Below are 13,918 nucleotides of genomic sequence, written 5' to 3'. Positions count from 1 at the left end.
GGAAGAACCGCAACATCAATCACCCCCTTGTATGCCAGATGACTGGAGGACAGACCAGGCCTGGGGTTGGGGAAATCCCACTCATTGTGGACAAGCTTCAACTCTGACATTCTCTTTTCACTCTCCCCTAACACCCTAATGAGAAGTCATTACAATCCTGCTGCAAAGGAGAAACACAGTCCAGGTGGCATCCTCCACTCTGCTCCCCTTAGCCAGATTGCTTCACTTACAGAAGCTACTTTGTTTAATCTCGGAGCATTGGGAGTTGCTTTAGCAGGCCTGAGTCACTAGGATAAGAGATAAAGGAATCCTCCTTCCGTGGGAAGATCTGTGATGGGGATGGATGAGTTAACCCTGGTAGCAGCTGAGACCGAAGGAACCGTTAACTCTGGCAAACCTGCTGCTTCCCTCTCTGGTTACCACTCCACAGCCCTCCCAATTGCTTCCATGGGGTGCCCTGCCCTGCCAGCCTGTCTCTCAGCCTCTCTGCATCACTCACCTAGACAACTAACAAAGTATGTGCCCTCTCTCATGCAGAAGGATTTGAAGCCTTTGGGGTTGGCCAAACCCTTGATGCTGCTCAAGCACCATCTCAGTGAGAGGTCATGGGCTGCACCAATCATTCACACTTACCCGGAAATGCACTGAGCCTGGGTCTTCAGTTATTTTGGGGCATAGATGGTTAGTATGCAAAAAGCAACTTCCCCTTTTAACTTTTTCCTACCCCATAGCATAGAGCCACTAAGTGCCAAGCAGTCCAGTAGCATTTCTGGTCCCAAGATCAGTCTTCTGGGAACCTCTTTTGCTGTCAAGCGGTTGGGGCCATCGATTTAATTGTTCATCGCAAGCTTTAGATAAACCCGCCAAGCTAGGCTTGCCTTGGGCCTGGCATGGCTCCCAAGTTCAGCTGCTGCTTCTTGGCTGTGCTGTTTTCTATCAGCTGTGAAATCATCACCTCCTTGAATGAGACGTGCACCGAGGTGAGTCCAAACTGTCTCTATCTAAATTACTCTCCCTGAGAATTCTAAGACTCAGCATACAGTTCTGTGGGGGATTGAGGATGTCAATATCTGCTCTCTCGAAAAGGACAAGTAGTTTATGAAGATATTTTTCTTTATCATGAGAAAGAAGCCCAAGAGCTCAACCAAGCCATTGGTCTGGTAGCAACTGAATTAGGAAAAAGTAAATAAGGTTTGCTCTTAAACAATAGTCCCCAGATAATTCCAACAGACACATGGGAGAGAGATCGACAGTGTCTTGGTACAAATAGCAGATCCTCAAACTTGCCTCCTAAGCTGGGAGTGGGGGGGAAAGCTGTCTGCTCACCACTTCATCACGTGGCCACCATCCCAAATAGGCTGGTTTCCGTGTTCTTGGAGGGAAGGTTTAGTATAGACAGGCATGTGCCAGGGTTTCAGCACGTCCATCAGATCACTCTGAATGTGTCTGGCTTTCTCTTCTTATTGGAAAGCCTTCCACCTCTTTGGCTAACCCACAGGAGTAAAATCTGAGCGTAGAACCAACCCGTACCTTCTGCTAGGGACCATAGCAAGATTTATCAATCAATCAATGGGAAGTTCTTGGAGCAGGTAATGAGAGAGACAAAAATAAAAAACAAAAAGCTTTAGTCTCTTGCCATCTTCTAAAATGCTTCTACCTTCCTCCCACTGTCTCTGACCCTGGTGGGTTTCCGGCACCCCTTGGCTTGCCAGACAAGGGTTGGGTATAGCAAGGACTCTTAAGTCTTGGTGGCGTGGAGAGCTGCTTTCCTAGCTTGAGGCTGAAAGAAGATGATCTAGGAGGAGCAAAGTGCAGAAGGACCCTGAGGCAGTAGCTGAGAGGAAATTAGTGAATGATACAGAGCACAAAGTGAAGATCTACCAGACAAGCGCATGAATCAAAGCAAGCACTGGGATAAGTCCTAGAACAAAAATGAACAGAACCCTGTTGATCTGGCATTTGGATGGACTGAGGGGAAGTGCAGTGCCAAAGGAAAATCAAGGCTGGGATGGTATGTGGTATTAGTTTGCTCAGACTGCCATAATGAAATGCACAGATGAAGAGACTTAAATGACAGCAACTCATTCTTTCACAGTACTGGAGGTTGGAAGTCCAGTCCAAGTTAAGGTGTTTCTCCTGAGGTCTGTTTTCTGACTTCAATGTCTCTCTTGCTTTTCTATTTTCATTCTTCACATTCAATGAAAGCATAACTAGAGGATATAGATTGTCTATGTGCCCCTATAACTGATTGTCACCAGTTTATCTGGCTTAGCCTGAAAATAAACGTTTCGTTTGAATTAAAGCACTTTTTGTGTGCCTATACTGGCTATCTTTCATCATAGAATGTATATACTTTTTTTTATTGTGAAAAGACCATGCAGAGGGGTTATAATTACATGAGCAAGGTAATGAGTACATTTCTTATCAAGCATTGTTGCATGCTAGGCAAGTACTCTACCACTAAGCCACATTCCCACCCCAGAGTTCTCCATTTTTTTTTATTGCATAGAATTCTCCATTTTATTGCATAGAGTTTTCCATTTTATTTTTTCACTTTACTTTCAATACATTTCTCTCCTGTTTTAAGCAATCTTTGTCTCCCCAAAGCTATAATGAAATTATCCTATAGATATTCCTGGAAGCTTTATTGTTTCATATTTGTTTCAATTTATAGTTTCCACATTGAGATCTTTGGTCTCTGGAATTAAGTTTTACATATACAGTAGACCTTTTCTATATACAAATACAATGTTCCAAGGAGACACCAATGAGGGAAAACTGCTCAGGATGCAGAGTTCATGACTATACTGCAGATGCTTGATTTATTTTTCTCATAATGAGGTCCAACTTCTGCTAAAGACATGGTGCCTTTTAACAAATCTCAAATTTTCACTTTATTCCTTAAATTGCGCACATCAACATCTACCTTGCTTTTGGAGTACCCTTTGCTTTTTGTGAGGCCTACCTATTTCCACAAAATTAAGTTCAAAGAAACAACAAATCCTACAACAGTTTAAACGCAACTGATGAACGCACAGGCCTGCATGGGAATCTCTCCACATATCTGAGCTATATCATGTGTGCTTGGAAATGAACATTTGTTTTAGAAAATTATTTTAATTAATTATTTATTATTATGTGTTGACTATGCTTGGTCAAACTGCATGTAATAGTTCTGCAAATCAGGCATGCTTTCTCTAAGTCCAGGAGGAGTCAAGATTAAATTCTTTTAACCAGGCACAGGGGCCCATGCCTATAATCCTAGCTCTCAAAGGCTGGGATTGGGAGGGTTATGGTTCAAGGCAGATATGGGACATAAAGTTTATGAGATCTCAACCAATAAAATCAGAGTACACCTGTCCTCCTATCCACATAGGAGGAAAAACAGAGGATCATGGTTCAGACTGGCCTGGGTAAAAAGGTATGTTTTGTAAATGACTAGGAATGTGGCTTAAGTTATAGAGTGCAATAACGGAGCAAGACCCTGAATTTAAACCATAGTATTACGAGAAAAACGTATTATGAAATGAAACTTTCTCTTTAAACTGGGCACCAGTGGGTTATGCCTATAATTGGGAAGTTGAGATCAGATAAAAGTAGTTTCAAAGCCAGCGTAGGCAAAAGATGAGATCCTATCTCAAAAATAGATAGAGTGGCCAGGTGCCAGTGGCTCACCTCTGTAATGGTAGCGAGCTACTCTGGAGATTGGAATCTGAAGATCTAGGTTAGAAGCCAGCCCTGGCAGAAACATCTACAAGACTATTTCTAACTAACCCTTAAACCTCTATAGGAGAGACTCACTCCCTCAGCACTTAAGCATGGAGTAGTCATTGTATGGTTGAGCTTTCTTTTGAGAGAAAATCCAAACTGGTGATGCAAGAGATTCTCCAGAGCTTCCGACACTATGATGTTGAGATGAGATAGTCCCATTAACAGCTAGCTCTTCCATGTACTGCCAATGAACATAATCCCATGAATTCTCACAGTAGGACTGCAAGGTTAATTTAGGTGGCACCGTTTGGTGTGAGAGCTGTGACTTAACCCTAAATAAGCTCACTCTAAAGGCAACAGGAAACAATAGAATTGGCATGCTCCTTGCCTGGAGGAGTCAGTTTGACAACTGAGTCTTAGGGAAGGTGACTTTCTTCTGGGGAGTATTGATTTTGTTTTGTTTTCAGAGTGTCATCTTCCTCTAGGATTCAGCTTACTAGTCAAGTTGTTATCTCTTGGATAGAGGCATGATTAAAGAGGGAGGGTTAGGGCCCAGGACTCCAGACAACCCATACGTACGTGTGTGTGAAGTATAGATGAGATTATCTGAAGAGGTAGGAATAGACACTGGAGTGAAATCTGTAAGCTTTCAAATTAGGAAATGTTTTAACACTTGTAAGGAGAGAAAATATAGCAGGATGGGAGGGGGTTAGAGATACAGCAGAAAGAAGAAAACTAAGGTCCTGATTGAAAAAATGCAAATGAGTAACTGGAGAGAAAGGAGATTGCAAAGACAGATGTGGCCCTTGCAGCCTTGCTCTGGAGAAAAGTGCAGCTCTGAGGCTGACCCAAGACAAAGTGGCCAGTCGAGGCCCCCGTACACAGAGGGTGCTAAGCAAAGGCCCCTGACCTCAAGTGGGGTTAGGTAGTTGCCACAGATACCTCAGGACCTTTCTGTGCTATCCTGGTGGTAAGAAGGGTCCCATCTGCTGTGCAACCAGCCAAAGCCAAAGAGGTATAAAAGTGGCTTCAGAGACAGAATACCTCTTCAACTCCAGAGAGCCAAGGCTTTGTAAGAGAAGAGATCACATGGGCTCAGGGACACAGCAGCACACTGGGCCTCTGCCTGGTGAAAAACAAAGGCACGTGGTTCTGGCAGCCACCAAGTTGCCTATTGCTTTCCTGAGACACAGTCATTCTGCTACGGGAAACTATGCTATGCTATCAGAACTCACTTTCCCATGGTTTTATTCTGAGACTTGACACAGAAAAAGATGCAATCTTATTGGATACAGGATATGTACCAAGTGTATAAACTGAATCCAATATGAGGAAACACAAACACACACACACACACACACACACACACACACACATACACTCATACACCTCTATAATGAGGGACATTTCGGCAGCCTGTGTCCTTCAAAAAGCTATCAGTGTTGTACAAAGGCTGAGAGATGGTCTCAGGTTAAAAGGAATTTAAGAAGATATGACAACTAAATGCAGTGCGTGATCTCAGATTGGAAAAACTGAATTTACTGTGAATAAATATTGGATAAATAGATGAAATTCAGTATAGGCTTTAGGATAGATAATAGCACTGTGATGTAAAATATTCCAATGTGAAATGGTCTGAATTTCATAATGGTACTGTGGGATTGTCCTCAGGAGATAGAAACAAGGGTATTTTAGGGGCAAAACTGAGGTTTGTGTCTTCTATCCCAAGACAGTTTGACCTTAAACAGAACAATAACAACAAACAATATAATGTTTCTAGAAGCTTCCGGATCATGTAGTGAGTGCTTTGGTGTCTCCACCATGACAGTAATTCTGATGGTGGTTGGCATTGTCACCACTGTAGGGAGGAACCCACATGTATGTGACACCCAAGACATTTTGGGGAATGGGTATGGTTTTCAGTTCTCTTAGCTGCATTTTCTGTTGCCGCATCTTTCTCTGTGGAGTCACATGGCAGTAGTGCCCCTTGCTCCTATCAGGAGACCAAAAGACTGTGGCTCAGGCTTCAGGGGGACTTCTGATACTCCGTGGTAGTGTCAATCACTGGTTCTTGCGTTTTGCTTGGGTGAAACTGAGCTGTTTCGTTTACCTGCCTTTGCTCTTTCTAGAAGCTCCTTTGCAGCAGTGCTCCTCTTGGAGTCTCAACTTTTGTGAATCTCACTAGTTCAGTAAGGATCTCATAAAGCACACATGAGGCCAGGCCACAGAATCACATAGGTGTCCCTAGCACTTTCATATTTAGAAGGAAGGAAGGAACTGCCAGTTGGGCCTTTTGCTGCGGGGCCAGAATAGAGCAAGCCAAATGGAGGGAAATTCCCTTTCTCGAGAGTATGGGAAATCAGTTATGCCAGTAGAAATCAGAAAAGGAAAATGTCTCCTCCCCGGGATTGGCCTCTAGGCCACCCCAAGGGCCTCACATTCACAAGCACCAATGGATCTGGTAACATGGTTTTTCTACCAGTCAGCTAAATCTAAGTATTAAATGCAAAGTGTGCATTTCAGGAACGTTATGTGGATTTGTGGTGGTGCTAGTGTACTCCGGGCCTATAAAAATGCAGAATGAATTACAAGGAAATATAAATATGGCATTCTCATCAGTGACAGTTATCACCATGTCACAGTAGAGAAGGACACCGGTGATTTCCTCGTGAATGGACGTGTTCACTGTAGCTGCGGAAAAGCGCACGACTAAGCAGAAACCCGAGCGAGTAAAGCAAGGCATGATTTCAATGGCGACATCGGGAGAGTCTCACACTTCAGAGCAAAGGAGGATGTGTGCCCTTCTGTTTGCAGCTACGCAAGCCTGTCACTCAGCACCAGGAAAGCTGCTGATCTGGACAGTGGTAGGGAGGTTTTGCCAGCAGGCCAGTCTCAGAGGGGCCCAGTGAGCTCCTGTGTGGTCAGGGAACAGCAGGGGTGCCTGGTAACATGAATACCCATGGTCCTGGGCGCCTATCTTCTGTGCCTCCTTACCCAGAGGCCTCCCCAGACAAGACAAACCCCATTAGACCTTTTCTACCCACACCCCTCCTCTTCGTTCTGAAGCATCATTTAATAAATTATGACCTTATAGCTTAAAGCGTTCTAATCATAGTTTCCATTTTTTACCCAGGTAAAGATTTATAAATTTTATTAGCACATTTGACAGGCAGTACTTGGTAGATTTCTGGATTGTTCTGGGCACAGGGTAAACAAGTTCTGTGTATCCATGTCTAGGGTAATGCCCAGAACTTAGGGGCAGGTATCTAGAGCCTACAGATCCAGAGATCTGAAATTCATACTTGAAAGACCTCTGGTCTGTGCTACCTTGTTAGTTTTGTAAAACATTGTGTTAAGACAATCTGTAAACGAGCCTAGCTGCTTTATGTGAATGATAATCAAAGGCTAGTCTTATAATTTGTACTAGTACTTTTGATATTTGCAAAAACAATATAATGACTAAGATTATGTATGTCATTTTATATTTCTGAAATTATGCATTTGGTAAAGATGACTGAAATGGGATTGTTGCTCACAGGGAAAAATAACTACTTTTAGATAGTTAATCAAATCACTGAATCCAGTATAAACTTATGTTGTTTCTCTTTTTTTAGAAAGAAGCCAACAGAACATATAATTGTGAAAATTTAGGGCTCCATGAAATTCCTGGCACTCTCCCAAATTCAACAGAATTTTTGGAATTTGGTTTTAATGTCTTGCCTACACTTCAAAATACAACCTTCAGTAGACTCATTTATCTTACATTTTTGGATTTAACCAGGTATGTATCTGAGTGCTTCATGTCTTCTTGGTATATTGCTTTCATAAAAACACAATATGTATTCAAATAATTTCTAAGAACTGTGGGGAAGCACAGAGGCAAGCTTCTCCCCTTGTGCGTTCATTTACTCTCCATGAAATACTTTCACCCAGGTCAAGTGTAGTTAGAATAAACATCTGTCAAGAACCAGAAGAGAGGCAAATGCATTGTTCTCAAATGAGCTGCATTAGAGGTTGCTGTTTAAGAAGTTCCGAGGAAAACTATTAACAATAATAAAAATAAACCTCGTACTAAATCAGTTATTATATTATTCTACAGTTGAGCATAGTTGACAATTCTAGAGTAATGACAAATTTTGAGACATTTTCATAGGAGAAGCCTGGTACTTGGTGGTTCATATCTGCAAATCTTAGCTACTCAGGAGGCTGAGTTCTGAGGATCAAGGTTGAAAGCCAGCATGGACAGGAAAGTCCTTGAGACTTTAATCTTCAATTAATCAATAAAAGGCAAGAAATGGAGATGTGGCTCAAGTGGTAAAGCATCAACCTTGAGTGAAAAAGCCAAGTGAGACATAGAGCTCCCCTATGACCCAGCAATCCCACTTTTGGGCATTTACCCAAATGTTTACAAACAAGACCACACTAAAGCTACCAGCACAACTATGTTTATTGCAGCATTATTTACCATAGCTAAGATATGGAACCAGCCCAGATGCCCCTCAGTAGATGAATGGATCAAGAAAATATGGTATATATACACAATGGATTTTTTTCCTCCATCAGAAAGAATGACATTGCCCCATTTGTTAGGAAATGGAAAGCTTTGGAAAAATTATATTAAGTGAAGTAAGCCAAGCCCAAAGAAACATAGGTCCTATGGTTTCCCTTATTTGCAATATCTAGTATATTGAACCCTAAGATATGTATTTAAATGTTTTTTTTCTTTCATGCATTTGTTTCTAACGCATTTATAAGATTATTTCTTTGTTGCTTTGTATGTCCCTCCCCCACAGTATAACCCCTGCTTTCACTGTATTTGATGTTGGTATAATTTGTGGAGGGGAAGGGGAAAAGCAGGTTGTTTAAATAAGGATACAGGTGGACCCATTGCAGCAATGAGAAGTACAAGTTGTCATGTCGAAAACAAACTTTACAACTTTGGTGTGTGGGGGGGGGACTGAGTGGGGGGACAGAGGGAGACTGGGAAGGGATGTGAAGGGTAAACAAAGGAGGAGGCTACAATGCTTGATAGGAAATGTATGCATTATCTTGCCCATGTAATTGTAACCCCTCTGTACAGTATGTTCACAATAAAAAAAAATAAAAGTAAAAAAATAAAATAAAAAGCCAAGTGAGAGCAAGACCCTAATTTTAAATCTCAGTACTGGAGCACAGATGTGCACGTGCACATGCGTGTGTGCACACACACACACAATTTATAGGAGCATCTCACACCTATTAAGCTTTTTCCCTCACAGATTTGCTAAGGCATTCCATTACTTGGTTTAAGGGGTCGAATCAGGATTCCAAATGCTGAACCAGTGTTTGAAAACCAGTATTACAAGTAAGGGACAAAAACCTCAGGGATATACAATGTGAATGTGTGTATGTGTGTGTGCACCTGTGTGTGTAAGAAGAGCAGAGACCTATGTGCTCATGATATCTGAACCCCTTGAAGAAGTGCTCTCCACTTTGCACCTTCCATGTAAGCTACTGCAATGGAAAAATGAACATTACAATGCTTTATATTTATAACTACCACTGGAAGATGCCCAAGGTGAATACTGCTGCCTACTTATGGTTAGATAGGGAAACCATTGGTGTGTGTGTGTGTGTGTGTGTGTGTGTGTGTGTGTGTGTGTGTGTGACAGAGAGAGAGAGAGAGAGAGAAAGAGAGAGAGAGAGTGTGTGTATTTACATGTGTATGTAATCCAGTATTTTTAGAAGCATTACCAGAATCAGGTTCTCCAGAACCCTGCTGTTCTGTAGGACAATTGAGCATTTTCACATATGTCATGTGGTGAACAATAGTTCTGCAGAGTAACATGACTTTTATATTTTACAGATGAAAAAAGTGGGTGTGGCGTGGTAGGAAAATGTGGACACAGCATGTGTAATATTCTGAGTTCAATTCCAAGCATAGGAAAAGACTCCCTCAAAAGTAAAGCTTCCAGCTTGCCCAGGATGGAACAGCATATTGCATAGTGTGCACAGTCTAGGATGCATACTATGAATATTGTATGTTACTTAAAATAGCAATCGTTTGATTTTTGCAATCAGCAAAACCATGAATTGTTCCTTACAGTATGGATGTAAACCATTTTTGTCCTTTATAAAGGTGCTGGAAATTCAGAATCAATTCAAAATCAGTATTCAGAACAGAGGCTATTATGAGTTCATTTAACAGGCCACATGTGGATCTGAAAGAAAGTTTATGTTCAATTTTCAGTCTTTCTTTATTTTTTATTGTGAAAATACAGTACAGAGGGGTTACAATTACATGGGCAAGATAATGAGTACATTTCTTATCAAGCACTGTAGCCTCCTCCTTTGTTTCCCCTTCCCATCCCTTCCCAGCCTCCTCCTACCCTCCTACCCAATCCTCCCCTCCCCCACCAAAGTTGTAAAGTTCATCTTCAACATAACGACTTGTACATCTCATTGTTGCAATGGGTCCACCTGTATCCCTATTTAAACAATTTGTTTTTTCCCTTCCTCTCCACAATCAATTCTCAGTCTTGATGTATATTATTTCACAGTTTGTAAATGGAGGATTTGTCGATGCAAGTCACTAGGACAGTGCCTTTTCTTTTTCCTCTAATTAATCATTATTACATATGATTGTTTGTTTTGAGGTGCCAGATTAACTGGATACATGAAGATACTTTTCAAAGCCACCATCAACTAAGCACACTTGTGTTAACTGGAAACCCCCTGGTATTTATGGCTACTACATCACTTGATGGGCCCCAATCACTGAAACATCTGTTCTTAATCCAAACAGGAATATCCAGTCTTGAGTTTATTCCAAGGCACAATCTGAAAGACTTAGAAAGTTTGTACCTTGGGAGCAACTATATTGCCTCCATTAAGCTCCCTGAAGACTTCCTGACAAGGAATCTGAAAGTCCTGGATTTTCAGAATAATGCTATACACTACCTCTCCAGAAAAGATATAAATTCTCTGAAGCCATCCAGTAACCTGAGCCTTAACTTCAAAGGCAATGACATTAAAGGCATTGAGCCTGGGGCTTTTCAGTCAACAGTCTTCCAAAGTTTGAACTTTGGAGGGACTCGCAACTTGTCTGTGGTATTAAATGGTCTGCAGAACTCTACTATTCAATCTCTGTGGCTGGGGACATTTGTGGACACAGAGGATGAAGATGTTACTTTAGATATGCTCCAGGGTCTTTGTGAAATATCCGTTGAGAGCATCTACCTGCAGAAGCACCATTTCTATGACCTCTCCCCCACCACGTTTCAGTGTTTCACCCGCCTCCAGGAACTGGATCTGACGGCCACTCACTTGAAAGCATTACCCTCTGGAATTGAGGGTATGAACTTACTCAAGAAATTAGTTCTCAATGGCAACAGTTTTGACCAATTATGTCAAATCAATGCTGCCAATTTTCCTTCCCTCACCCACCTTTCCATCAAAGGCAATAGGAAAAAACTTCACCTTGGGACTGGCTGTTTAGAAAAATTAGAATATCTTCAGAAACTGGACTTGAGCCATGATGACATAGATGCCACTGATTGTTGCAATCTGCAACTTAAAAACCTATCTCGCCTGCAAAGTCTAAACCTGAGTTTCAATGAGCCCCTTGGTCTCCAGAGTGAGGCGTTCAAGGCATGTCCTCACCTGGCATTCTTGGATTTGGCATTTACCCACCTACTTGTTAATGCGCCACAAAGTCCTTTCAAAGGCCTCCAGCTCCTACAGGCTCTGAATCTCTCTCACTGCCTTCTTGACACCAGTAATCAGTATCTTCTCACTGGCCTGCCAAATCTCCTACATCTAAACTTAGAGGGAAATCACTTTCAAGATGGAAGTATTTCAATGATCAACCCACTTCAGACAGTGCCCAACCTGGAGAGTCTGGTTTTATCCTATTGTGATCTCTCTTCCATACATCTGCAAGCCTTCAAGGGCCTTGGAAGGATATATCGCATAGATCTAAGCCATAACAGCCTGACATCTAGTAGCCTCGAGGCTTTCAGCGATCTTAAGGGGCTGTACCTCAATCTGGCAGCCAATAACATCCGTATTATCCCACCCCATCTCCTTCCCATCTTGTCCCAGCAGAATACCATTAATTTAAGTCACAATCCCCTAGACTGCACTTGCTCGAATGTTTATTTTTTAACATGGTATCAAAAAAACCTACACAAAGTCGAGGACTCCGAGAAGACACTGTGTGCAAAGCCTCCATCACTAACGGGGGTTAAACTGTCTGATGTCATGCTGAACTGTGGGATTACAGCCGTGGGCATTTTCTTTCTCATATTATTTTTGCTCTTGTTTGCCATTGTACTCATTCTTGCAATTAAGTTCCTTCTCAGGTGGAAGTATCAACACCTTTAAGTGCTGAAACTTTCCAGAGATGGCAGATACATGGATCGAGCAAATACATGTATTAAGCAAAATTGCTCTACATGAGGAAACTATGGTCTATTCTTCACCATGACCATGGGGTAACTGTTCCATTAGTGACCAGACTTTAGATTGGTTCTTGATGCTGGGTTGGAATTGACTGTTGTTTTTCTGAGCTTCTTTACCCTTAGGAGTCCTGCATGGAGGGAAAACTAGGGTGAGAGGGCCAGATGCTGTGTGAAGATACGGAGCCCTTTCCTCATATGGAAGTGGGCAGAAATGGAAGCAGGAAGAACTCATCACAGTCATCTGCTCTCCTCATATTGAAACCCCTGAAGCCTGTCTCACCTTGCCCCAAAAGGACATCATCAACTCCTGCTCCTAACAACTTGAAAGTGCTACGGCGGCAGGCTCCCTCTCCCAAGGCTCAGGCCTTGTGCTCAAGACTGAACTCTCAGCCATGTAGCCATTTGCGAAATAGTCCCAATGCTTATTTTAAATGTAAAAACAATGCAATGAATTTTAAGGACTAAGCAATGAATGTTGCTCTCAAATAGACTCCATTGATCTTCTTAATTCTTAGGTTTCTCAAGTTTCTATAATATCCTATGGTACAAATCACTATGAAAATAAAAATAATCTCCCTTTATCACCGAAGTCTAGGATTTCATTTGCTTCTCTAACTTTACAACCATACAGGGAGGCTCCCTTGAGTCTGTCTGGTGTTCTAGGTTTTATGTTGCAAACCCAACTTTACAGGTGGGCTGCAATCCAAAGCACTGGTCGCATTTGGTATGTAGTCCTTAGAAGCCTGTCTCCCATAGGAACAGTTTGATAATGGTGGTTTGGTTCCCAGGCTATCCCTCAAAAGCCTATTCACCTGGGAAAATATTTAAGACAGCACTTTCACAACGGAACCTCGTGGGCAGAGCTATCTCTGTGCACTAGCTGTTGGGAACATGATAAGGAGGTTTAGTGAGAAGTGGTTTCTGTTGAGACTGGGCTGTCAGTGGTGGCTATGTGAGTGACAGGTAGGAATTAGAGCCATATACAAAGAGGATGGTGCAAAGGACAGTGTCACAATTTAGGCTTTCTCAAGACTCAGTAAATCTCACTAATGTGGGCCTCAATCTCCTCAAGTCTGGATTGCTGGACAATCTTGTTGGGAACTGAGATGCTTGACCACTCTATCTCTAGTCTCCCTCTTCTCCTCATCCACAGATCTGAACAACCGCAGAGAAACAATATTCAGAAATATTTCAGGGCTACTGAACATATACAGACTACATATTATCCCCTAAAGAATACAGTATGACAACATAGCATTTATATAGTATGAGGTACAAGTAATTTAGAGATTAAAGTATATGGGAGGAAATATGAAGGTTATACATAATATTCCATAGCATTTTATGTAATCGTAGGACTTGGCTATCTGTGGGGAGATAGAAAGCAATCTCATGGATCAACCCCTTCCCCCACTGGAACCCAAAAAGCATCTGTATAAGGCCTTGATTAAATTCTGCAACCAATTTGTAATACTTCTGAACATCTGAATATTAAAGAAAAAATTATCTATCTTAAAATTCAATCAGATGGATCGTACACACACATATATACACATGTGTGTGTGTGCACATACACGAATCCTATCAGAATTTGCTAGCTCCTAAGTTGAGGGACTGATACTGGTGTAGCAACAGTAGCAATGTGGGAACCTACCTTCTCTCCTCTTCTTCACACCCAGGAAAAGCAGGATGTGTGAGGCCACCACAGCGAGTGAACATTTTTCCAGTTCAGGGACTTGAGGCTTCTTTACTCTTTCTGTTTTCTT

General features: G+C 41.9%; 1 protein-coding gene across 1 annotated transcript; it reads left to right on the top strand.

The window, feature by feature from the left end:
• The first annotated feature begins 741 nt into the window (after nucleotides 1-741).
• On the top strand, nucleotides 742-12,738 carry Cd180 (CD180 molecule). The gene is made up of 3 exons (XM_013015898.1): nucleotides 742-980; nucleotides 7,326-7,492; nucleotides 10,347-12,738. Exons 1-3 carry the CDS (start codon nucleotides 891-893, stop codon nucleotides 12,073-12,075), a joined length of 1,986 nt encoding a protein of 661 aa, XP_012871352.1. The 5' UTR covers nucleotides 742-890; the 3' UTR covers nucleotides 12,076-12,738.
• Nucleotides 12,739-13,918: the final 1,180 nt, after the last annotated feature.

The sequence above is a fragment of the Dipodomys ordii genome, unplaced genomic scaffold (assembly GCF_000151885.1).
Source record: "Dipodomys ordii isolate 6190 unplaced genomic scaffold, Dord_2.0 Scaffold28, whole genome shotgun sequence".
NCBI lineage: Eukaryota > Metazoa > Chordata > Mammalia > Rodentia > Heteromyidae > Dipodomys > Dipodomys ordii.
The sequence above is the reverse complement of the archived record's forward strand: the minus strand, read 5'-3'. Positions and strand labels throughout refer to the sequence as shown.

What these genes read in the sequence shown, in the direction of transcription:
- Cd180 (XM_013015898.1), top strand. Translation starts at nt 891, where the DNA reads ATGGCTCCCAAGTTCAGCTGCTGCTTCTTGGCTGTGCTGTTTTCTATC. An exon ending in TGAATGAGACGTGCACCGAG is followed by an intron (nt 981 to 7,325) that starts GTGAGTCCAAAC and finishes CTCTTTTTTTAG; the next exon opens with AAAGAAGCCAACAGAACATA. An exon ending in ACATTTTTGGATTTAACCAG is followed by an intron (nt 7,493 to 10,346) that starts GTATGTATCTGA and finishes GTTTGTTTTGAG; the next exon opens with GTGCCAGATTAACTGGATAC.